The sequence below is a fragment of the Doryrhamphus excisus genome, chromosome 20 (assembly GCF_030265055.1).
Source record: "Doryrhamphus excisus isolate RoL2022-K1 chromosome 20, RoL_Dexc_1.0, whole genome shotgun sequence".
NCBI lineage: Eukaryota > Metazoa > Chordata > Actinopteri > Syngnathiformes > Syngnathidae > Doryrhamphus > Doryrhamphus excisus.
The window spans coordinates 2,338,985-2,363,725 of record NC_080485.1 but is presented as its reverse complement, the minus strand read 5'-3'; the positions used below and the strand labels follow the sequence as shown (position 1 = coordinate 2,363,725).

Here is a 24,741-nt window from a genome sequence, read left to right as displayed (position 1 = left end):
GCCTTCAAGTTATTTCCTTTAAACTTAAATAGCCAAAAACTTACCACTTCCACACGGATAGGGAGGATAACTATTAACAGTTATTTAACCTTTAACATGAACATGAATCAAACGTAATCATTTTTTCTGGGTACATGATACCATACAGCATCCATATCAAACTTGCGTGGGCCGCACTAACATTAAACTTTCATATCAAGGCGGGGGCCTCAAACTAGTGTCCTGCGGGCCACATTTGGCCCGCGGGCCGCGTGTTTGAGACCACTGCTCTAAATTGTCTCCATCAAAGACCTTCTGATCTTACGGGGACACATGTATACACATACATAGCTAATCCCCCCCTCCTAGACAGCTCTGGTCATGTGATGACGGGATAAGTTTGCCTGGAAGCTTTTTTACCAGACGGTCTTCCTGGCAGAGGACCCCCAGGAGAACTTTCCAGATTATTGCTTATTGGGCGTAGGTCCTCCCAAGTAGTTTTAGATGGCTTGAGATGGCTGATGATACATTACAGTCTGTGTGCAACATAAGGATAGGAAAAGTTGAGATAATTCCAAAGGCCTCTGATTGACTATAATAAATAGAGATGTGGTGACAACTCCTGCACAATTTATTTTTTATGATTTTTATGATTATTTTAAGGACAACTTTAGACAATCTAATGAGATCTAATAAGAGTTGTATAGATACACCGACATCACTGTAAGTAAAGTTACAGTAAAAACAATAAATCGCTGACTTTATTCTTTTTTCTGTCATTTTCTTTTTAACCACTCGACCGCTGTGACGCCCCAATTAGAGTAAGTATGTAATTTAATTTTTTTAAAGTAATTTTCCCAGATTAGGTTGGTTAAATATGTCGTTTTAAATAATTAATACAATGTTTAATACCTTGTTTGTTACGGTAATGTTCATTACGGTCAAGTGGCAAACCAAAAACTTCGCTCATCTCGCGATAGTTTAAAGTGACATCGTGACGTATACGGAAGTTTATAATCAGCCATGAGCGCATGAACGCAGCTGCGACTAAAGCCGTGCTGGTTTCTTTTCCACAATGAATTCAGTTTTAATTAAGGCAGTATTATCTGCTTCTCCTGACTACGAGCTCCTGTTTGAGGCTCTTTGCTGGCCGGATGACATTTGGCCGGAGACATCGCGTGTTGAGGCGCTGACAGCTTTCCTCGAAGGTCTGAAGGAAATGTTCCTCCAATCAGAATGCTCTTTGTTGACACCCGCGAAAAGACAACGTCTTGTAGAAAAGACAGAGTCTCTTATTTGGACTCACTGCCTGCCTCTTCTCTCCAGAACATCAGCAGAAGTCGAGGGTTTGCGGTGCCGGGCTAGTATAGCTGCTCTATGCGGACTTGTGGCTGTCTGTGTCCGTTTGTGTGACCCGGCTGTGGCGGTCCGAGCCACCCAGGCTGTCTTGCCTTCGCTCCGGCTGTCGGAGGAGGAGATGCCGGGTGTAAACAAACTCAGTGTGGAGGTTGCCAGTGACGTCATAGCTGCCCTTCTCCCTTCTGTAACAGCAGACCACCACCTCACATCAAGCATCTTGTCATGTGCCTTCTCTGGCCTGAGGACTCTTCCGGATGGGTTGCTTCCCCGGGTCACCCTCCGGCTCCTGTTGGCTCTGCTCGGCTGTTGCAGTGATGCCGGGCTCGGTGTCCTCCTCCAGAAGATCCTGGATGAGCTGTGTGCTTGGCATTCATCGGAGCGCACACCTACAGTCACAGAGCGAACATTGGTGTGTTTGACCACCCTGTCCGACCACCTGTTGGGTTTCGCCGAGCCGGACCCTCGTCCGTATCTCTGCTTTTGGTGGGTGGTTCAGGATGGGCTCATCCACAGAGACTACGTGGTTCGTAAGAGAGCCTTGTACTTGCTCAAAAGGTGTGTGGCTTCATCGCAGGAGCAGGGAGTGGACTGTCCTCCATCGCAAGGTAAACTGGCCCAAATTTGGATACAGTTTGACCCTGGAACTGATTTTTTTTGTTCCATTTCCACCTTGTGTTGCTCTACAAGCAATGTAATCTGATGACTTGTGAAAAATGATATTGTGCATCCGTTCCTAATTGGTGTGATCCACTTTCTTTGTGTCATTGAAGAGACTGGAGAGGAGATCTTGTTCAAATGGACCCCCAAAAGTAGCAAGCTGCTCAGAGAGTTCTGGGAGGATTATGTGCTGGTGATGGAAACTTTGGAGGAAAATCAGGTCCACCATGCTTGTTCATTCAGTTCAAGCATCATCACCATGGTAACAGTGCTGATGAAAGGATGTTTCTTCTACCTGTGCAGGTCCATGTTGTTCGCCCAGTTCTCAACAGGATAAATGCACTCGTTCAAGCAAGCGCTAAAGAAGGTGTTTACATAAATCAGTGCAAACTAGCCTGAGAGTTGATGATAATAATAATAGCTATCTTCTCCTTATGTTTTTTTTTTAGGTCAGGACCTCTTCCACCCTTCCTGGCTGCTTTGTGTGTACCAGCGGATGTTTCACAGTGAAAATAAAACCTTAATGAGAGCTGGGGTGTGTCACTTGTTGGAGCTCCAGGCTCTCCAAGAGCCAGCCTTTGCTCTGGCTTTCTCTCAGGTGAAGGTCAATGCATGCCTCGTTTGCTTCATTTATTGTGCGTGTGTTTTTCTACGGGTAAATACTTTGATCTGCTTCACAGTTTATCGTCTGCCCCTTTATGGACATCTTGTCAGAAATGTCGCTGTACTGCAAGTGAGCGTGTAAAATCACCAAGGAGTATTTTTAAGAATTAAGTTATGTTATAATTAACGATTGTACCTTTTTGCAGGACACCTGGACAGAGTGTTGGTGAATGTCCCGAGCTAGCAATTAAACTCCAAATCTTCTTGAAGAACTTCTTTAGCAGCCTGCCAGCAGGGGACAGAGGTGCAAGAACTTAATTAAGATTTGGCTCAGTTGTATGTTCTTTTATTAACGTGTGTGCTTTTTAGGGCGTGTGTTACTGCAGATGATAAAGCAGCTGGGCTCCAAGCATTGGTGTGCAGTGCCCCTCTTCTTCATCTCTCAGGCCCTGTCCGAACTTGCACCAAACCCAATACTGGGGATAGACGGGCTGACTGCCCTGAGGTTAGGACAAACTTTTTGACTCGCGGGCCGCATTGATATGACAAAATTTACGGGGGGGGGGGGCAGACTATATATTTTACACGTAACAGTCCACCTGGTATTATTGTATCTGTAAAATTGTCATGCAATCTGCTATTATTATTTATTATTTTATATTTATATTTAAATATTTAAAAAATAATAAAATATTATAATAATTACAATAAAATTAAAATAATAATTATTATATTATTATTATGTAAAATATGCAAATATAACAATAATATTATATATAATTAATATAATAATTAGCATTAATATAATAATTATAATAATCATAATAGTTCTAATAATAATTATAATAATCTAATAATAATATAATAATAATTACAATAAAATTAAAATAATAATTATTATATTATTATTATGTAAAATGTGCAAATATAACAATAATATTATATATAATTAATATAATAATTAGCATTAATATAATAATTATAATAATCATAATAGATTCTAATAATAATTATAATAATCTAATAATAATAATAATAATAATTATTATTATTATTATTATTATTATGTGCTTGTGTCCCTTTTTTCAGGAGCACTTTGTAAACAACAGACCATGTCAAAAAACGAAATTGATAAAACCATCAAAAGGTTGGCTCAGGCCATGATGCCAGGTTGTATGTTGAGTTTAAATGAAATACTTTGGAAAGATTGGGCGGGCCGTATTCAAACACTTGGCGGGCCGGATGTGGCCCCCGGGCCGTAGTTTGCCCACCCCTGGGTTAGGACCACGTTATGAACGAGTCCAACTTTCATGCTAGGGTTAGTGTGCTCATTGTGGTTTCAAACACAGGGATGTGCTGCGTTCCACCATGATTACACATCAAGTCCTCCTGAGAGGTGCTGCCCAGTGCTTCTTACTGAAGAGTGCCCTGCGTCTCATCGATGTGGTAAGACAATCAATTGTGTACAACTTTGTATGTTTTACTTCCTAAGAAAAAATTACAACAACAAATGTCAAAAAAATAAAATCATTCTAAATGTAATAATACAGCTGACATATAAATTCATACTTTCAGAGTGCGGTGACCTTAGATGATGTTTTTACCTTCTTGGCAAATTTCCGGGCAGATGAGTCGCTTTGTCGAGGGTCAGAGCTTTGGAATGAGGTACGAGACCAACCATTTGCAGGAGGTGCACATACCAGTTTATACAACAAAGTGTTTTCCCTGTTTGTGTGGTGCAGGTGTGTATCTGGCTCTCAAGCAACGAGGACAGCTTCAAGCCGACGCCAATTGATTCAGACGGTCCTGTCTCAAGCAAGGACACCATTAATGCCTACGTTCAAGGCAGAATACACAACTTTTTGAGAGTTCCAGCATGCACAGGTAATCCTGGAAGGAATCTTAACTGTTGAAAGTCTCCCCTTTTTTGGATTTGAATTAGCTGACTCAGTCTGTAGGTCAGACGGAAGGCTTACCCGACCCCAAAGAAGCAGAGAAGTTGTCCAGGTCCATTCTGCTGTGTGCTGACATGGAGTGGAGTCGGCCCGGAGTAAATATTGACGATATTGGCGACAACCTCCAGCTGTTGTTGTCTCCTCTGCTGGAGACGCTGAGCCGGCTTAGCACCAACATTTACCTACCTCTGAGGAAGACTGACAAGAGTTTGCAGCTGGTTCTACAACTGCTCCAATTTGGAGGAACTCCAAAACACTGCGGTTTGTATGCATAGTGGATTTATACCAATGTTAGACATTGTGTAAAAAAAAAAAAATGCATTGTGTAGTGCAGTTACATACAGATGGATTCCAAGCTCAATATTGTGCAAACGTTATTTGTTACCAATGAAAGGCTTAGGACGTTTTTGCTTATTAGATACCAACTAATAATAATAATAATAATAATACATTTTATTTGTATAGCGCTTTTCAAAACACTCAGACACTTTACAGAAGAATGGAGTTGAACAAAAGCAAGCAAACAGCAAAATATACACCAAAATACAACATTCATTCGTCAATACACAGTTAAAACATGAGAAAAAGCGGGGCGGGGCACAGCAGTCAGGTATAAAAAGTTAGACATTAAAAACAGATTTAAACATAGTTTCCAATATTGAACTTTCAGATTTCTTTTTTTTTTTTCCCCTTTATTTGGGCAAATATGTGAATCATTACAGTGCATTTCTTATATCAATCAAAATATAACTTTCCATTATTTACATTTGTATTCAACTATCTGATCACAAGCCCAAAAGGAGTAGGCTGAAGCAAAAGCTTATAAATGCCTACCCCTTTTTGCAGGATATAATCATGTTCATGCCACTGTCTGTTTCCCCTGTTATTATTTTCATTGTAATATTATTATTATTATCATTATTATCATTGTTGTTATAATCTTTATCATTATTACCATCATTATAATCATCATTAATATTACCATTTTCATCATTATAGTTAAAAATTTTGTGATTTTTTATTTTTAATTATTTAATTTTTCAAATTCTATATGTTCAAATATATATAATTGTTTTTTTAATTTACTGTATCCATCAAAATATTAGGAAATACATTCTTGAAATCATTGTGTGTAGTGAATCTATAGAAATTGACTTTCACACTTTGAGCTAAACGGCTGAAATTAATAACAATTTCAAAAAATGAGTCAGATTTTTGTCTTTAGTTTGGTAAACCACCAGCTAAAAGCTAATAAGAGGCTTGGAGTCTCACCTCCCATAATTCACACTCTTCTTTTCGCAGTAGATCATGTGACTGCTGCTTTGGAGAGGCTCATTTTTCACCACGCAGATCCAATCCAGGAGTTCATCATGAGGCGTCTGTGTGGGGAGCTGCAGGAGGTAACCAACAAAATCACCCGTCAACAATCCTTGTGTATTGGATACGTTTATAATGATTCTACTGCGTATTGCAGTTGTTTGATGTGGAGCGAGCGGAGCTGTACTTGTGTGTCCTGAAGCAGCAGGCTATCCATAGTTCTAAACTTCAGCAAGGTTCCTTCCCTAAACTCATCAAGTACAGTCTCGGGATCCTGCAGGAACCAAGCCAACAGGTTGGAAGCAACATTATTGTATGGATGTAACTTGCAACTCTTATCCTTATTGTCCTCTTCCCCCTGGTAGATTCCCTCCCTGGCAAGCCAGGTAGTTAAAGCAGTTGCCATGGCATCTCTTGCGATGGTGTGTCATCTAATTGACCAGCGAGCAGCTGACATGGACTCCAGCACCTTGAATTTTGTGAAACATCTGAACGAGCATTTCAACAAGGCACCACCATCTTCCTGGCAAAGTGGGTCACCTTTGGGTTGCTTCAGTGAACGCCTACTGAAACCTCACGCAGAAGTCAGCTCAAGGTCAGGGATCTTCTGAAAATGTTCACTGCCTTTTGTATTCAGGTGATAAAGTATGTTTGAGGCACTAGAGTGCTGCTGACCTCAACTCGAGATGACGTCCAAGGAGTAGCACCTCCTCAATTCCACTGCCACGTCATCCAGTGCCTGGCCACTCCATAATGGGCTCCCCTATCTCTGCGTCTGAGGTTGCCAAGGTTATCCGGAGAACCCGCCCAGTGTTCCTTGGTTATTGGGGCGGTGCCTCTGGATTGGCAGACCCCCTAATTAAAAAGACGGACCACCACTGCAACTGTTGTGGGGCCACAGTCCTCAACCTTCCTTGTAAGGTCTATCTATGGGTTCTGGAGAGGAGGGTCTGCTGTATAACTGAATCAGGATTCAGGAAGAGCAGTGTGGTCGTTTCTTTTATGAACAGAATTCCAGGTGCAGACAGGCCGTTGAGGGAGGACTGCAGGTTTGGGTCTCTGCCTTTTCCAGATGATGTGGTCCCGCTGGTTTCATCGGGCCATGATCTTCAGCTCTCGCTGGGTCAAGTCCAAGTAGAAGTACCTGGGGGTCTTGTTCATTAGTGAGGGAAGGATGGAACGCAAGCTCCACAGCTGGATTGGTGCCGTGTCTGCAGCGATGTGGACTCTGCATTGCTGTGTTGTGATGAAGAAGGAGATGAACCGAAAAGAAAAGCTCTCAGTTTGCCGATTCCTTTTACAGTACGTTGGGTCTCCTCTACGGGTGGCTGGGCTTAGAGAAGTTGAAAAGCATGGATCCAAGAATTTAGAAACTAATAATAATAATAATAATACATTTTATTTGTATAGCGCTTTTCAAAATACTCTCTTTACAGAAGAATGGAGTTGAATAAAAACAAGTAAACAGAGTAAAAGATACGTTAAAATCCAACATTGATTGGTTAATACACAGTTAAAACATGAGTAAAAGTGGGGAGGGGCGGGGCACAGAAGTCAGGTATAAAAAGTTAGATATTAAAACCAGATTTAAAGAGGTGGCTTTTTAGTTGTTTTTTGAAGGTGGGAAGGTCAGGGCAAGCACGGAGTGAATGGGGCAAAGAGTTCCAGAGGGTGGGGGCAGCGATGGAGAAGGCTCTGTCTCCCCAGGTTCGGAGCTTGGTCTTACAGGGGAGTGCCAGGAGGTTGGAGTCTGAGGAGCGAAGGGGACGCGGGGGATTGTGAGGATGGAGCAGGTCTGTGAGATATGGGGGGGGTCAGATCATGGAGGGCTTTGAGAAGAATTTTGTAGTGAATGCGTTGTAGTATATTTATAGTTTATCGTAGAACTACTGCTCCCCTGAAGAGCCAGATGATCTGGTTAAGACGCCTTCTTGGGGAGGTGTTAAAGCCACATTCGACTGGTAGGTGGCCTTAGGGAAAACCCGATACACGTTGGAGAGGTATGTCTTACCTGGTCTGAGGCTCTGCAGGGAGGAGCCGGACCAAGTAGCCAGTGAGAGGGAACTTTGGGTTTTTCTACTATGCCCCCTCAACTCAACCTTAAATAAGGAGAAGAAGATGGATGGATGGTGATAAAATGTGTTCTTCCTCAGTGATGAAGGTGGGACAGGTCCGCTTCTGCAAGACTGGGGACGCACAGCGGCCCACTTTATGCGGGACAAATGGATTTGCTTTAACTTCCTGATAAAGACTGTGAGGATTCTGCCTGAACTTCACATAGACAAAGGGACTTTTGCCGCCGCCCTGAGCTGCAGCGTGGAAGCTCTGGCTCTGCTGCCCAGCGACTTGGTGCTGCCAGTTCTTGCCTCCATGGAGACTGTGCTGCCACAAGTAAGATCAATACGAGTATGTTTGTCGTGAGAAGGTGTTTGGTGTTAAAGTGTGTTAATATGATCCCAGCTAGCGCAGGAGGAGGAGGCCCTCTGTGTGGAGGCCCTGAGTCGGAGCTGGGAGCTGGTGCACGGCCTCAGCACTAACGCCCACGACTTCTGGCCTGCCCTCAAAGGCTTCATTTCAGTGGCCTTCCACCAGAGACTGCTCCTGCTCACAGACCATCAGGCCCCTGCACTGACAGCAGCCGTGAAACAGGTGATCACAAAGTCCCAAGACTTGAACCAGATTTGTTCAATAATGCAGGCGTGGTGTTCTTGTCTAGATTGCAACTGAGCTCATGGAACTATCCGAGTCCAAGAATGGTGTCTTTGGTGTGCTATTGCAACACTGCTGCGACACGTGGCTGCCCACTAGTGACCCGGGTGACGACATCTTCTCCAGTGTTCTCCGACACATCAACATCCTAGCTGAGGCCTGCGTCTACGGCCCCGTGTTCAGGAGAGATCAGAGGTAACTGCAGCTGACTTTCAGCGTTTCATTTTAGTTATATTTAAATATTACGTTTTATTAATCAGAGATTAATTTGAAACAAATAACTTGCTGTCTCCCAAAGGCTTGTCCAGGATATCCAGACATATGTAGAACAACTTGGCGAAGGATGTGCTGCCAATGCCGTGGTCTTCGGGTGAGCTTTTGCCATAGTGTGACTAATGACGGGCAAGATTATTATTGCTGTTATTATTGAATTTGTTCTGTTTTTGAAATATTAGTCCCTTAGCTCATTAGCCTCATTTGACCTTGGTCCATAATAAACTGCCTATACAGCAACAAATATATTACAAAAATGAAGTAATTGTACTAAGAACATTTCTTCCAATGCCCATTTTAGTCGTGAGACCAAAGTGTAATTTTCAATGTTGCCTGTAGATGTCTCTATTGCTGTGTCAACTGCTAAATGACTGCCTTTGTCTTCCAGTGACAACCGAGATGATCAATTCCCTCGCATGTATGCACTTGCTTTCCTCAGTCGCCTTGATCCTTCTAACCAGCTGCATGGAAGGCTGGTGGAGCAGCTTGTTGTCGCTCTCTTTGAAAAGGTAACTTAGTTACAATGGACATGTTAGTTGATGTGTTCACCTTCACACCAACGTCATAAACACTCATGTTGGAATAAATAAACCATGACTTGTATAGCGAGACAACTGTACTTATTACCACCTTGACAGTCTTATTATGAATTATTATTCTGGCATCCATGTAACATTTTTCCACCAGTTAAATCACACTTTACACAAACATTTGTCATAAAGTCTATAATATTGGCCGTGCCTGTACGGAATGCAACCAAATCAGCCTAATTTATACAGAAATGGACAAAAATATTGCCTTCTTTGACATGCTAATATTGTATGCACTGTAAAACATTCTCTCCAGGAGAAGAACATGTCGAAATCAACGCGTATCTCCAGTAACTCCCTGCAGCATCGTGTGAAAAACAGAGTATGGCAAACACTGCTGCTTCTGCTGCCCAAATTCAAGGAGGTAAGTCACTGACATCTTAGCACAATTAGCACTTATCACAGTTTGACACCAGGCAGGAAATAACAACGTATGTGTTTGTTTGACCACACAGGAGTTTATTACCTTTTTACTGAACCGTGTCTTTGAGGCCGGCTTTTCCAGTAACCAGGCTTCGGTCAAGTACCTGATTGAGTGGATGATGATTCTGATCCTTTTCCATTATCCGCAACACATTGACAGGTTTTGGGTTTGCTTCGATGTGGTGAGTGCTTCGGTACAATGCCCACTTTTCACTACCTTTTTCCCTATTTTACAGTTTTTCTCGATTGTTTAAACGCATTTTCTGAAAGGAGGCCTCATATTCTCAGAACTCTACACACAAATCCAAAAATCCTCAATTCTCCTGCAAAATGAAACTTTACATCCAAAACAGTCTTCAAAAACATTGTCTCCAAATGATGCACACAAACCACAATATGAACAAACATTTATATGAACCAGTTGAACACTGATGTGCTCAGTGTAAAACACTGATTACATCATATTCATCATGACTTGGACCTTTTTGTGTTCAATGTGACACTTGTTGCAAAATATTTTAGAATTGTTTTTTGGGTTTTTTGTATTTTTTTGACTCGGAACACAAAATTACACAGGAATATTTTTTATTTATTTTTCACAGAACAACAATGTACGAAGTGTTCACCACATACAGTGGTCTGCATCTAAATGTATACAGCTTCAGTTCAAGAAATAATAATAATAATAATCAACAAAAAATCAATAACAAAGCAAAAGACTATGCTGCATCACGTCTTCTGTTTGGGTCAGGCCACAGCACCTCATCTACATCACATGCAAGGTTTTCTCCAAGCGGGGAAATATGGCCTAGCATGGCCAATCCAGCCATGGAAAGCATCTGCTGGAATGTCTCCACATGCATCTTCCATAGCTTGGAGAAGGGGATTGTGTGTTTGTGGATTTCTGAGCCTTTGCCCAGCCTCCCTCATTGTTAGACCATGGTTTACCACGTGGTCAACCAAAGTGGCCCTGATCTCATCACAGATTATGGCCCTCATCCTTCCTCGTCCTCGTCGTCATCCTCTCATTCTCACACCCCTGGCTCTCCCTCTGATTTCAATGTTGGCATCCATTGTTCCAAAACAGAGAAACTCACCTGTTGCCGTTTTATGCTAAAGCTCTGATTGCTAAATGTAAAAATGTGTTTACCCATGTGATGAGTCAGTGTGAATAACAGGAATATTAATTTGACTGTTTTGAGTGGCATTGTGTTCTTTGTGAAAACAAGAAGTTTACTTCATGAAAATTGTGCCAAAACTCAGAGAATTGTGTGTAGTGTTTTGAAAAAAGTGTGTTGTACATCTGCAGTGTGAGTGTAAAGCAGGAATTGTGCTTCTAGTTTAGCAGACTTGGTTCATGGAGTTGGTGCATTGGTTCTATGTTGTGGTCATTGGGTCTCAGGCATCACAAATTGTGTCTAAACAATCGAGAAAAACTAATTGAAGTTATGAAAGATGCAAAAATACCCTAACTATTGAATAAATATGGACTTGGGATCGGCATTTGACAAAATTTGATTAATTGGAATGAATTTCAATTAAGGTCCAATCCCTATTTTGGGTATCAATATTTGTTAATTTTTGTGATTTGTGCAGAATCACGGAGGAACCAAAACGGGCATCTGTACATTCTTGGCAGTCCTGGTGCATTTTGCTGTCATCATTCCTAAACTTAAGGACCCGGTAAGACCATCTTCAAACTGTAACTTTTGTTCTTGAATCACTTCTCACTCGTCATAACGTGGTTATCTTGTCAAGGATGTGCAGTTGGTCAAAGCACTGGATGTCACTCTGCAGTGGTGTTTCCACCATAACTTCAGTGTGCGCCTCTATGCCCTACTGGCCTTGAAGCGTGTTTGGAGCTTAGTGGAGGTCCGAGGAACGGAGGCGGCTGATGGCCTAAGGGGGCTGTCCACTGCTGTCAAAGCCTGTCTGCACCAGACTGAGGCCTTGAAGAACACAGGGTGAGAAGACGGGTGCTTTTGCAGCAAACGCATCATTAATACTGAAACACATGTAACTTTTAGGAATGCCAACAAGAACTGGACTAGAATTCAAGAGCACTTCTTCTTTGGTACCTTTCATCCAATCAGGGATTACAGTATTGAGGTATGTGTGTGCAAAATTGTGCGTTTTGACCCTTGCATGCCATAAGCATAACATCACTAGAATGTGTCTTCTTTCCAAGACAATATTCCACACATTCCCCAGTCTGTCGGGGTTGGCTGATGATGAGTGGATTCCAACCTGGAAACTGGAGAAGCTTTCATGCATCTCTCACACTCCTCCTTTGAAGAATGCTGCTCCTGATCTAAGCCAGCTCCAGCCTGGAGACTGGATCCAGCAGGACAAAAGTACGGTCCCACACACAACAAGACCATCTGAGTTCACCCTCTTTAATATTTGTTTTAAAATTCCAAATATCTCCCAGTTGAGGAGGACAAGGATGAGCGCTGGGCTGATGTGCAGAAGAAGATCACCCCCTGGAGGCTGGACATCCAGGAGCAGAATCCTGATCTCCATTTGGTTCCACAACAGAGAGTTGCTCGTGTGGGCAAACAACATGGCGCCCTGCTGGTCGTCGCCTCCCTTATTGACAAGCCCACCAACTTAGGAGGTCATCACAGATGCATTAGCTGATGCTAACCACATTAATACAGCGCACATCTAACCACTGAAATGTGCTCGTTTGCTTGGTTGTAGGTCTGTGCAGGACATGTGAGATCTTTGGTGCCAGTGCATTGGTGTTGGATAACCTCCGCCATATCTCTGACAAACACTTTCAGTCCCTCAGTGTTTCATCTGAATTATGGCTCCCCCTGCTGGAGGTGAGGCATATCACAATGTAGACCAGGGGTGTCAAACTCATTTCGCATCGTGGGCCACATACGGCCTAGGGAGATGTCAAGTGGGCCGGACCATTAAAATGATACCATACTCTGCTATAAATAACCAAAATATCATGTCTTTCCTTTGTTTTGGTGTAAAGAAGCACATTAGGAACATTAGGAAAATATTGAAATTTAATGAACTATCCTTTTACAAAACATTTCATGAAACACCTCATATTTCCTTAGACAAATGTGCAATTTACTTTTATCATTCACAAATATGCATTGCAACTGATCCCACTGATTGTACAAAGGCACAAAACTTTAATTGGTACTGAAAAATATAGTAATGCACTTTAAGATTAAATGAGACTTTTAAAGAAAGGGATTTTTAAACCACTTACACATACGCATATAAAATCTAAATGTAATCCCTGCGTACACCTTACAAACTAAGGAGAGTGATTTTAAATGTGGAATGAAGAAAGTGTTCGCCTGTCCTGTAAATCTGTAAACTTCATACATGAAACATACATTCATTCATTCATTTTCTACCGCTTTTTCCTCACGAGGGTCGCGGGGGGTGCTGGAGCCTATCCCAGCTGTCTTCGGGCGAGAGGCGGGGTACACCCTGGACTGGTGGCCAGCCAATCACAGGGCACATATAGACAAACAACCATTCACACTCACATTCATACCTATGGACAATTTGGAGCTGCCAATTAACCTAGCATGTTTTTGGAATGTGGGAGGAAACCGGAGTACCCGGAGAAAACCCACGCATGCACGGGAAGAACATGCAAACTCCACACAGAGATGGCCGAGGGCGGGGACATGAAACATACATACACATATAATATATACTGAAAATGTATGGAGTTGTATGAACAGTAGAATTCCATCACACAACTTTTTTTGTTTTGTTTTTTGTTTTGAAGCTGCTGACTAACATTAAAGTGCACATTTTTTAAATCACCACAGTAAGGATTCATCTTCACAGAGCTGTATTCTTTCAATGCAAACAGTAAGCCGTCATATTTTTCGCTGTGATGAGTCTCGTAGTGGCGTCGAATATTATATTCCTTCAATACCGAAACTTGTTGCAAACACACCAAGCACAAAGGTTTTCCGTGCATCTCTGTAAATAAATAGGACGTGGTCCAGTTTTCTTTGAAAATTCTATACTGCTTATCTACTTTTCTCCGTTTGGATAACGACATTTTGGCTAATGAGGGTGTAGCGGAGAGGTAGAGACCAAGGTATTAACAACGTCGTAACAAGCAGCAGATGGCGCATTGATACCGTCAGTCTGTCTCAGTGATGCGGCTTGTCTTCTACTCTGATGGAAAGAGTGCGCCCCTTAGCGGATAATCCATGAATTGCAGCAAATTAAAAATATTAATTCCATGTCTTTTATGCATTTTTTCCACTTTCAAATTATCCTGCGGGCCTGATCGAACCTCCTTGGGGGCCGGTTCCGGCCCGCGGGCCGTATGTTTGACACCCCTGCTGTAGACACTCCTGACAGTATTAGGGACACCTGCAGTGTCCCTGTGTGGTGTGTTTAAATGACTCATTGTTGTCCTCTGCTGTTTGTTCAGTTGTACGCATCTTTAAATTGAATATGTTTGTTCATCAGGTCAAGCCTTTGGAACTGGCAGACTTCCTGCAGGTAAAAAAGAACCAGGACTACTGCATTGTCGGAGTGGAGCAGACTGCCAACAGTCAGAGCCTTCAGGACTACCAGTTCCCTGAGAAGACACTGCTACTTCTTGGGTATGACACTGTAGACTTTCTCTGAAGCACAATTTTCTGCAAACATGTACAAATTCATAGTACACAACAGGCAATTTGACTCCAATATGCTCTCCATGTTGTTGCATTTTCCTGGTTTCAGTTTTTACAGTACAGATAAATGAATACACTACCGCTCAAAAGTTTGGGATCGCTTGCAAATTTCTTTCTTTTCCAAAGAAAAACATTTTCATGCATTTCACAAACAATTTTTTTCCATTTCACAAACAATTCAAATTAATCAGGTGATTTTTGAAGAACGATGTACATTTTTGCATTGAGGCCTTCTATCAACAACTGTCAGTCCTCTGCATCAATCTCATAATAGATTATTAGAAAACCCATCTAAAAAATCTCTTATCATGCTGTTAACTGCTCCCTTCAGAGAGCAGCACAAAGTGGGTCTAACAAGGACAGAAAAAGGAGTGGGAGGCCCCGATGCACAACTGTGCAAGAAGACAAATATCTGAGAGTGTGTAGTTTAAGACAAAGACGCCTCATAGGTCGTCACCTGGCAGCTGTACTAAATAGTACCCATCATACACCAGTGTTAGTATCAACCGTGAAGGGCGACTTCAGGACTTCAGACTTCATGGCAGGATTGCCAAGAAAAAGTCATATCTCAGACTGGCCAAAAGTATTTCCAAGTGATCCCAAACTTTTGAGCGGTAGTGTACATATTGTGATTTACTCTAGTATTTTTTAAATTGGGGGGTCATAAAAGAAACTGTCCTTTAGTGGGACATGACAAAAAAAAATAAGAAGCACTGCTGTATAGGAGGTTTGTCAAAAATATGGCAATGTAATATATACAGTACACCTGGCAACACACACTTGATTATGTAGCCTGAGGTTCCACAGGTAGGCAAAGTAAGCATATGCTCCATATGTCTGCATCCCTAATGATGTGACTGTGATATCCCACCTTGACCCACACGTTGAACTAAATTGGCATCAAATCTTTCCAAAACGTCCATTAGTTGCATCACCTTTTTCCCATCACATTCCCCATTGAAAGTGTCACACACATCAAATGTGTGAGGTCTCTAGGCCTTTAAATCACATCTCACCTGTTCAGCTTGTGTCTCCCTGCGGGATCGTCACCTCTGTGATCCGGCTCATGTCAGGACATGCCGGGCGGTAATTGGCGCTCCCTCGGGATGGGAGAGCAGGAAATGTTGACGGCAGGGACCCTTTATTGAATACAATTTAGTGTTCGCCAAGTTGGGAATCTGAAGGATGCACTTTCTATTATCATCATTCAAATGTTTTTATTATGCAAATTTTTGATTATTCCCAAAGTTTTTATTCCCATTATTCCCAAACCCAAAGTTTTTGAAAATACCATTTTTAATTATTTCCTTTGTGGCTCAGCAGCTTTCACTATTTACTTGCCCTGGTTTGTTCAGATCCTTCCCTAATTTGCAGACATTTTTTGCACCCATTTGAAGAAGATAAATAGAGGCCATCAAATTCTCCATTCAGTTCTGTGCTCTCTGTATCATCTCATTACACACTTAGTGTACTTAGTGTACGAGAGCAGTATTTAAAATTCTATATCCACTAATATTGCTGTTTCCTTTGATTTGCAAATCCTCATAGTAGACCTCACTGACATATGATGGGAACTCTCATGGTCTTGCGGCCGTGAGTCGGCAGTTCCTGACTGTCAGCACTTCGGAGAATGGATTAACTTGGCACGTCCTATTTATGGTTCTTTAATCAAATGACTGTACAGTATATCATGAAATGGAATGATGTCAAGTCTTAGGTTTGACTTTGATAGCTGTCATAGGTCGGTTATTTCCATAAAGTGTCAATATGATGATTATATCCTCCATTACTTTTGTAATGCTAAATGGGAAGGATTTTTGTTCAATTTAAATGAAAGGGAATCATGTTGTACTACGAGTCCCGATCTGGATACTGTACATCAGGGGTCGGGAACCTTTTTGGCTACAAGAGCCATGAAGGCCAGATATTTTAAAATGTGTATCTGTGAGAGCCATATACATTTTTTTTAAACATTGAATGCAATAAAATGTGTGCATTTTTATGTAAGACCAACAGTTTTAGATATAATGGGCTCTAATTACGTAGACCAGGCACACTACCCCACGCCAAGGGGGTGTGGCCAGCACACTTTTGTGAGCAGCGCAGTGTCCAATAATAAATCAAATACTTGCTGCCATTAATGCAACTTCTGCTGCTGCATGGTTTTGCACCGTACTCCGTATATTTCATTCTTTTGGCCATCTTTGCCAGAAGGCTTGGTTCTGCAGCTTTAGCTAGGTGACTATTTGACTAAAGGAGGAAAGTCTACATTTACACCTTAATGACCGAGGTACACTACCGCATTACCCAGTAATAATCAAGTTTTGGTGTTTGACCTGGAAAATATCATCAGGAAAGATAGATATGGTTGGCCGTATTGCAGTAGAAAATAGATGGACGGATTAAAATGCATAAGAAAGTTGTTGATTTTTAATATTTTTAACAGTGATTTCCGTGATGTTTACTTTAAAATGTTAGCAAACATACATTTTTATTGTGGTAAATGCTTGAGAGCCAGATACAGTCATCAAAAGAGCCCTACCTGGCTCCCGAGCCATAGGTTCCCTACCTCTGCTGTACATGATACATGACTTTATTTTTGTTGTCACAGCAACGAACGAGAAGGCATCCCTGCCAACTTGCTCCAGCTGCTGGATGTGTGCGTGGAGATCCCCCAACAAGGGGTCATTCGCTCGCTCAACGTTCACGTGAGCGCCGCTCTGCTGATCTGGGAGTACACTCGTCAACGTCTCACCTGCACCTCCAGTCAATCAAGGCAAAACCTTGATTCTTAGCCGTTATAGTCACAGATTCTATCTCGCCACATTCATATTTGAATGCAGCCTTATGGTCAGTATTTGTCTAGTGCCTTTTATGAGATCAGCAGTGCTCATTTCATCTAACGATGCCACTGAGTATCATGATGGAAAAATAAAGTCGCTTCAGAGGAGGGGCATTACTGCAATTTTATTGTCTTCTCCAATGAGGCAATTACTTTAGCTTCACAGGGACTTTAAAGAACAACACAAATACCCCACGCTCACAAACGTGAAGTGTTGACTTAATATTTCTATGTCGGCCAGTACCACTCAATTGGGAAAAAAATATGATTAGCTTAAAATTTTTTTCTGTTGTGCTGAGCTGGTTAACACCAAGAAAAAGTCAACAGTTTTATGTGTGTATATATGTCTTTAAACTTTTTTATGTTATGGTTTTACATATCTTTCAATGAAAATGTTTAAATAAACACCATTTGTATTGAATCATGTTAACTACTTTGGCTTGACTGACAGATGTGCTCGTGCTACCCGCCCGTCATCTTTCCTTCCACTCCCCCATGGAGGCGGTTCACCTGGCGGCCCAGCTCACATGGGAGCCAGATGGACTTCTTTCAGTCGTATTTTTCTTAATTTCCCATTAACTGGTTTTTATGTCACCCAGCGTGTGAGTGAAGTGTTTTTCCACCCTACGGTGTTGCATGGACATCCTGGTGGGCAACAAGTCATCTCCAGACTCCGTACGGGCAATGGCTGCCAACTCCAGCCGAGAAGGGGACTCGGAGGTCGGCTTGTCTCCACAACCGCTGCTGGTGGTGCTGGTGGCGGTGATGTGTGTGGGCGCGGTGACAGGTACATCACACATCCTGATGCTACTCGCGTTCATTTGGAGTTGTGTTTTTAATGCTTTTCAGGTAAAAAATGTAATTTTTATTCAAGTTTAGTCTGCGCCCTCCGGTTAATTCATGATACAAATTAATCTTTGCTAGTCATTTAATATCATCTATTAAATGTATCACTTGTACTGTCGACACTATATGGCGACATTTTGTGCTGGGATCATAACCATTATTAGCCTATAATTCAGAGTTATGGAACTAACAGCAGTGTTTAACCTGCACTGCCTCAGATTGTAATATTTTGAAATGTATTATTAGAAAACAAGGTCATACAAATGAATGCTAAATGAATAACTCTCTTACAATGTGTTAACTTGGTAAAGACAGTGAGAATACGTAATTGTCTAGACCAGGGGTGTCAAACATACGGCCCGCGGGCCGGAACCGGCCCCCAAGGAGGTTCGATCAGGCCCGCAGGATAATTTGAAAGTGGAAAAAATGCATAAAAGACATGGAATTAATATTTTTAATTTGCTGCAATTCATGGATTATCCGCTAAGGGGCGCACTCTTTCCATCAGAGTAGAAGACAAGCCGCATCACTGAGACAGACTGACGGTATCAATGCGCCATCTGCTGCTTGTTACGACGTTGTTAATACCTTGGTCTCTACCGCTCCGCTACACCCTCATTAGCCAAAATGTCGTTATCCAAACGGAGAAAAGTAGATAAGGAGTGTAGAATTTTCAAAGAAAAATGGACCACGTCCTATTTATTTACAGACATGCACGGAAAACCTTTGTGCTTGGTGTGTTTGCAACAAGTTTCGGTATTGAAGGAATATAATATTCGACGCCACTACGAGACTCATCACAGCGAAAAATATGACGGCTTACTGTTTGCATTGAAAGAATACAGCTCTGTGAAGATGAATCCTTACTGTGGTGATTTAAAAAATGTGCACTTTAATGTTAGTCAGCAGCTTCAAAACAAAAAACAAAAAAAAAACCCCAAAAAAGTTGTGTGATGGAATTCTACTGTTCATACAACTCCATACATTTTCAGTATATATTGTATGTGTATGTATGTTTCATGTATGAAGTTTACAGATTTACAGGACAGGCGAACACTTTCTTCATTTAAAATCACTCTCCTTAGTTTGTAAGGTGTACGCAGGGATTACATTTAGATTTTATATGCGTATGTGTAAGTGGTTTAAAAATCCCTTTCTTTAAAAGTCTCATTTAATCTTAAAGTGCATTACTATATTTGTCAGTACCAATCAGTGGGATCAGTTGCAATGCATATTTGTGAATGATAAAAGTAAATTGCACATTTGTCTAAGGAAATATGAGGTGTTTCATGAAATGTTTTGTAAAAGGATAGTTCATTAAATTTCAATATTTTCCTAATGTTCCTAATGTGCTTCTTTACACCAAAACAAAGGAAAGACATGATATTTTGGTTATTTATAGCAGAGTATGGTATCATTTTAATGGTCCGGCCCACTTGACATCTCCCTAGGCCAGAGGTAGGGAACCTATGGCTCGGGAGCCAGGTAGGGCTCTTTTGATGACTGTATCTGGCTCTCAAGCATTTACCACAATAAAAATGTATGTTTGCTAACATTTTAAAGTAAACATCACAGAAATCACTGTTAAAAATATTAAAAATCAACAACTTATTTATGCATTTTAATCTGTCCATCTCTTTTCTACTGCAATATGGCCGACCATATCTATCTTTCCTGATGATATTTTCCAGGTCAAACACCAAAACTCGATTATTACTGGGTAATGCGGTAGTGTACCTCGGTCATTGAGATGTCAACATGTAAATGTAAACTTTCCTCCTTTAGTCAAATAGTCACCTAGCTAAAGCTGCAGAACCAAGCCTTCTGATGAAGATGGCCAAAAGAATGAAATATGTGTACGGAGTACGGTGCAAAACCATGCAGCAGCAGAAGTTGCATTAATGGCAGCAAGTATTTGATTTATTATTGGACACTGCGCTGCTCCCAAAAGTGTGCTGGCCACACCCCATTGGCGTGGGGTAGTGTGCCTGGTCTACGTAATTAGAGCCCATTATATCTAAAACTGTTGGTCTTACATAAAAATGCACACATTTTATTGCATTCAATGTTTAAAAAAATGTATATGGCTCTCACAGATACACATTTTAAAATATCTGGTCTTCATGGCTCTCTTAGCCAAAAAGGTTCCCGACCCCTGCCCTAGGCCATATGTGGCCCACGATGCGAAATGAGTTTGACACCCCTGGTCTAGACAATACCATTTGTTTAATTTAAGTGTGAGGTGCATCCTCCCAGAAGATTCAAGGGTATCCTTTTTAAACCTCACTAGTCATTTTGTTTAAGACCCCCATTGAATTGATTGCAGTTTTGACAGTAAGAACATAAAGAGAATATAAACTGAGGGGAAAACACCGCAAAATATGCTCCGGAAAATCAGTTTTTCAGGGAGTTGGTAGGCCCCGACATATTGTGCTCTGGGGTGAGACTCACTGTGCCGCACTTTGGAAATCCCTCATTTAAAAATAGAAATATCGCTTTGATTTAATTGATTGGATAAAGTCGCTCTGAGCTGTTAACACTGCAATGTACTGACACTTGTTGGCTCTCTGACGTGTTTTATGTAGGTAACCTCCTCGTCATTGTCCTTGTGACCGCCACCAAGGCTCTCCATTGTGTGACATCAGTGTTGATCATGAACCTGGCCATCACTGATCTGCTCGTGGGCCTCGGCGCCATGCCTTTTGTGGCGTTGTCCATCGTGAAGCCTGGATGGGCTGACTGTCTTGTAAGAAGGAAAACATTTAGACTCACACGCTTATTATTATGATTTGATCCCTGATGGGGTGTTTTTCCCCTCCACAGAACCTGTGTCTGTTTGTGGGCTACACCTCCTCCGTCTACTGCACAGCTTCTGTTCTCACACTGGCCGCCATCGCTCTGGACCGCTACCGCTCCATCATGGACTGCCTGCGCTACAGCTCTCGCTGCACCCTGTGGAGGACCTTCACCGTGGTCCTGTGGATCTGGCTGCAGGCCCTAGCTACCTGTTGCCCCCCTTTGCTGGGCTGGAGCTCCGTGGCCTATGTGGCTCCCATGTACAGCTGTGCTGTGGACTGGGCCAGCAGTCCCAGCTACACGACCACCATGACCGGCCTGTCCTATTTGCTTCCCGCCGCCATTATCCTCTTCTGCTACGTGAACATCGTCAAGGTGGCGCGCGGCCACGCCAGGAGGATTCACACCCTGGAGGACTCAGTCCAACGCAGCAGGGATCCGAACCCCACGTTCACGCCATCTCAGAACAGCCCCTCCACACTCATTTGTCATGTCAGTGGACAGTTTGTGTCTGAGGTCATGTCTTCAGATTCCACTTCCTACCAGGGGATCTTCTCCTTCCTGGCCCATAGTTCCTCCCAACCCTCCCTGCAGGACTCCCATCAACACCATCAAGGAGTTGCACGCCTCTTTCTGGTCATCATAACCTTCTTCCTGTGCTGGACCCCCCATATTGCGGTTGCTCTAATCCAGGCCACAGAAACTGCCATCACCGGTCAGACCACCCTGGTGCCCCCCTCTGCTTTAACCATCTCCTACTTTCTAGTGCTGCTCAACTCCGACTTCAACCCGGTTCTCTACGCTCTGCTCAGTAAGCGTTTCCAGGCGGCTCTGCAGGGCCTGAGGCAGAAGGTACAGGCCCGCCTGGGGAGCAGGAGGGGGGCGCTCGATGACTGTAAATGCAGCGAACCCTGCACCCTTACCGCCCCCGGTCCTGGAACTGCTTCCAGCTTGGACAACTCCCGGTTTTGTGCTCCGGTTTTTACCATCAGTGCTGACGTTAAGCATCATTCCACTGAAGATGCCTCCAAATCCTGCCCCATGTGGCAGCAGACCTGCAGCCCCAGGAGGGTGGATTGCCTTCAGGTCCCCTGTACGCCACTAGAGGGCGGCAGATTGCCATTCTCTGCTCTGACAATGGCGCCAAGGGCCACTTTTCTCTATGGTCAGATTACAGTAACAGTGGAACATGATGTTTGAAAAACAGGAAACCCCTTTTCTGAATCTTACTTCCTCTTCTCACCATCAATATTCCATGTTTCCGATGTCAAACACCTGTGGGATGAGTGACATCTGTCATATGGACAAATGTTCTCATAGAAACACTCAAATCTTTGAAAGCTTAATTAGACAAGTGGAAAGTACAAAGGAGGGAGCAACCTCCATGTTGACTTCCTGGGGGTGCAACAGCCCATGTAGTGTACAGTACACATATTGAAGCAAATGTTAACGTTTTGCCTAAATTACGCATTTTCAAGCATAAATATCGCAGGCTTTTATCACTGATTTGGGTGATCTCACAACAGGCCAATAAAATCTTAACACACGGCCACCGTTGCAACCGTAACCCAAGCCAAGCTACAACTCAACTCTTCAACTCATTAGTGGTTTATACCACTAAAGTGGGCAAACTTTTTGACTCGCGGGCCGCATTAATTTAACAAAATTGACGGGGGGGATTATGTAGTATTTTACACGTAACAGTCCATTTTTACACCTATATTTTTACACATATTTTACATGTAAAAGTGTCATGCAATCTGCTATATTTGAAATCATTTATTTGATGTAAAGTGTGTTATAAATGTATTATTATTATTATTGTTGTTTTTATTAGAATTATTATTATTATTAGTTATAGTAATGTTATTATATTATTATTATTATTTGTTAATAATAATAATATTACTACCATTATTGTATTATTATTAACAACAATATTAATATAATAGTAGTATTATTATCATTATTGACAACAACATTATTATTATTATTATTATTTGTATTACTATTATTGTGCTTGTGCTCCTTTTTCCAGGAGTATTTTGTAATATTACTACCATTATTATATTAATATTATTAACAAAAATATTAATATAATAGTAGTATTATTATCATTATTGACAACATTATTATTATTATTATTACTATTATTGTGCTTGTGCTCCTTTTTCCAGGAGTATTTTGTAATATTACTACCATTATTATATTAATATTATTAACAAAAATATTAATATAATAGTATTATTATCATTATTGACAACATTATTATTATTATTATTATTACTATTATTGTGCTTGTGCTCATTTTTCCAGGAGTATTTTGTAATATTACTACCATTATTATATTAATATTAACAAAAATATTAATATAATAGTAGTATTATTATCATTATTGACAAAATTATTATTATTATTATTATTACTATTATTGTGCTTGTGCTCCTTTTTCCAGGAGTATTTTGTAATATTACTACCATTATTATATTAATATTAACAAAAATATTAATATAATAGTAGTATTATTATCATTATTGACAACATTATTATTATTATTATTATTACTATTATTGTGCTTGTGCTCCTTTTTCCAGGAGTATTTTGTAATATTACTACCATTATTATATTAATATTAACAAAAATATTAATATAATAGTAGTATTATTATCATTATTGACAACATTATTATTATTATTATTATTATTACTATTATTGTGCTTGTGCTCCTTTTTCCAGGAGCATTTTGTAATATTACTACCATTATTATATTAATATTAACAAAAATATTAATATAATAGTAGTATTATTATCATTATTGACAACATTATTATTATTATTATTATTTGTATTACTATTATTGTGCTTGTGCTCCTTTTTCCAGGAGTATTTTGTAATATTACTACCATTATTATATTAATATTATTAACAAAAATATTAATATAATAGTAGTATTATTATCATTATTGACAACATTATTATTATCATTATTATTACTATTATTGTGCTTGTGCTCCTTTTTCCAGGAGTATTTTGTAATATTACTACCATTATTATATTAATATTATTAACAAAAATATTAATATAATAGTATTATTATCATTATTGACAACATTATTATTATTATTATTATTACTATTATTGTGCTTGTGCTCATTTTTCCAGGAGTATTTTGTAATATTACTACCATTATTATATTAATATTAACAAAAATATTAATATAATAGTAGTATTATTATCATTATTGACAAAATTATTATTATTATTATTATTACTATTATTGTGCTTGTGCTCCTTTTTCCAGGAGTATTTTGTAATATTACTACCATTATTATATTAATATTAACAAAAATATTAATATAATAGTAGTATTATTATCATTATTGACAACATTATTATTATTATTATTATTACTATTATTGTGCTTGTGCTCCTTTTTCCAGGAGTATTTTGTAATATTACTACCATTATTATATTAATATTAACAAAAATATTAATATAATAGTAGTATTATTATCATTATTGACAACATTATTATTATTATTATTATTACTATTATTGTGCTTGTGCTCCTTTTTCCAGGAGCATTTTGTAATATTACTACCATTATTATATTAATATTAACAAAAATATTAATATAATAGTAGTATTATTATCATTATTGACAACATTATTATTATTATTATTATTTGTATTACTATTATTGTGCTTGTGCT

General features: G+C 40.4%; 2 protein-coding genes across 4 annotated transcripts; both read left to right on the top strand.

The window, feature by feature from the left end:
- Nucleotides 1-989: 989 nt before the first annotated feature.
- tarbp1 (TAR (HIV-1) RNA binding protein 1) lies at nt 990-17,978 on the top strand. Of its 3 annotated transcripts, none has more exons than XM_058058938.1 (29): nt 990-1,943; nt 2,109-2,215; nt 2,299-2,362; nt 2,445-2,593; nt 2,676-2,728; nt 2,805-2,902; nt 2,968-3,103; nt 3,948-4,044; nt 4,174-4,263; nt 4,341-4,482; nt 4,557-4,814; nt 5,859-5,953; nt 6,028-6,165; nt 6,236-6,465; nt 8,024-8,261; nt 8,331-8,519; nt 8,587-8,774; nt 8,878-8,949; nt 9,241-9,361; nt 9,699-9,806; nt 9,898-10,047; nt 11,462-11,548; nt 11,624-11,829; nt 11,893-11,974; nt 12,054-12,219; nt 12,297-12,482; nt 12,569-12,693; nt 14,336-14,472; nt 17,156-17,978. In XM_058058938.1, the coding sequence occupies exons 1-29, from the start codon at nt 1,055-1,057 to the stop codon at nt 17,337-17,339; spliced, it is 4,785 nt and encodes a 1,594-aa protein (XP_057914921.1). In that variant the 5' UTR covers nt 990-1,054; the 3' UTR covers nt 17,340-17,978. The 3 variants fall into 3 exon arrangements, with proteins under 3 accessions (XP_057914921.1, XP_057914920.1, XP_057914922.1); XM_058058937.1 differs by having other exon boundaries at nt 5,856-5,953; XM_058058939.1 differs by lacking the exon at nt 17,156-17,978 and having other exon boundaries at nt 5,856-5,953; nt 12,652-12,693.
- A 44-nt stretch (nt 17,979-18,022) lies between these two features.
- LOC131108129 (5-hydroxytryptamine receptor 1D) lies at nt 18,023-23,035 on the top strand. The gene is made up of 3 exons (XM_058058940.1): nt 18,023-18,173; nt 20,818-20,978; nt 21,056-23,035. Exons 1-3 carry the CDS (start codon nt 18,023-18,025, stop codon nt 22,226-22,228), a joined length of 1,485 nt encoding a protein of 494 aa, XP_057914923.1. The 3' UTR covers nt 22,229-23,035.
- Nucleotides 23,036-24,741: the final 1,706 nt, after the last annotated feature.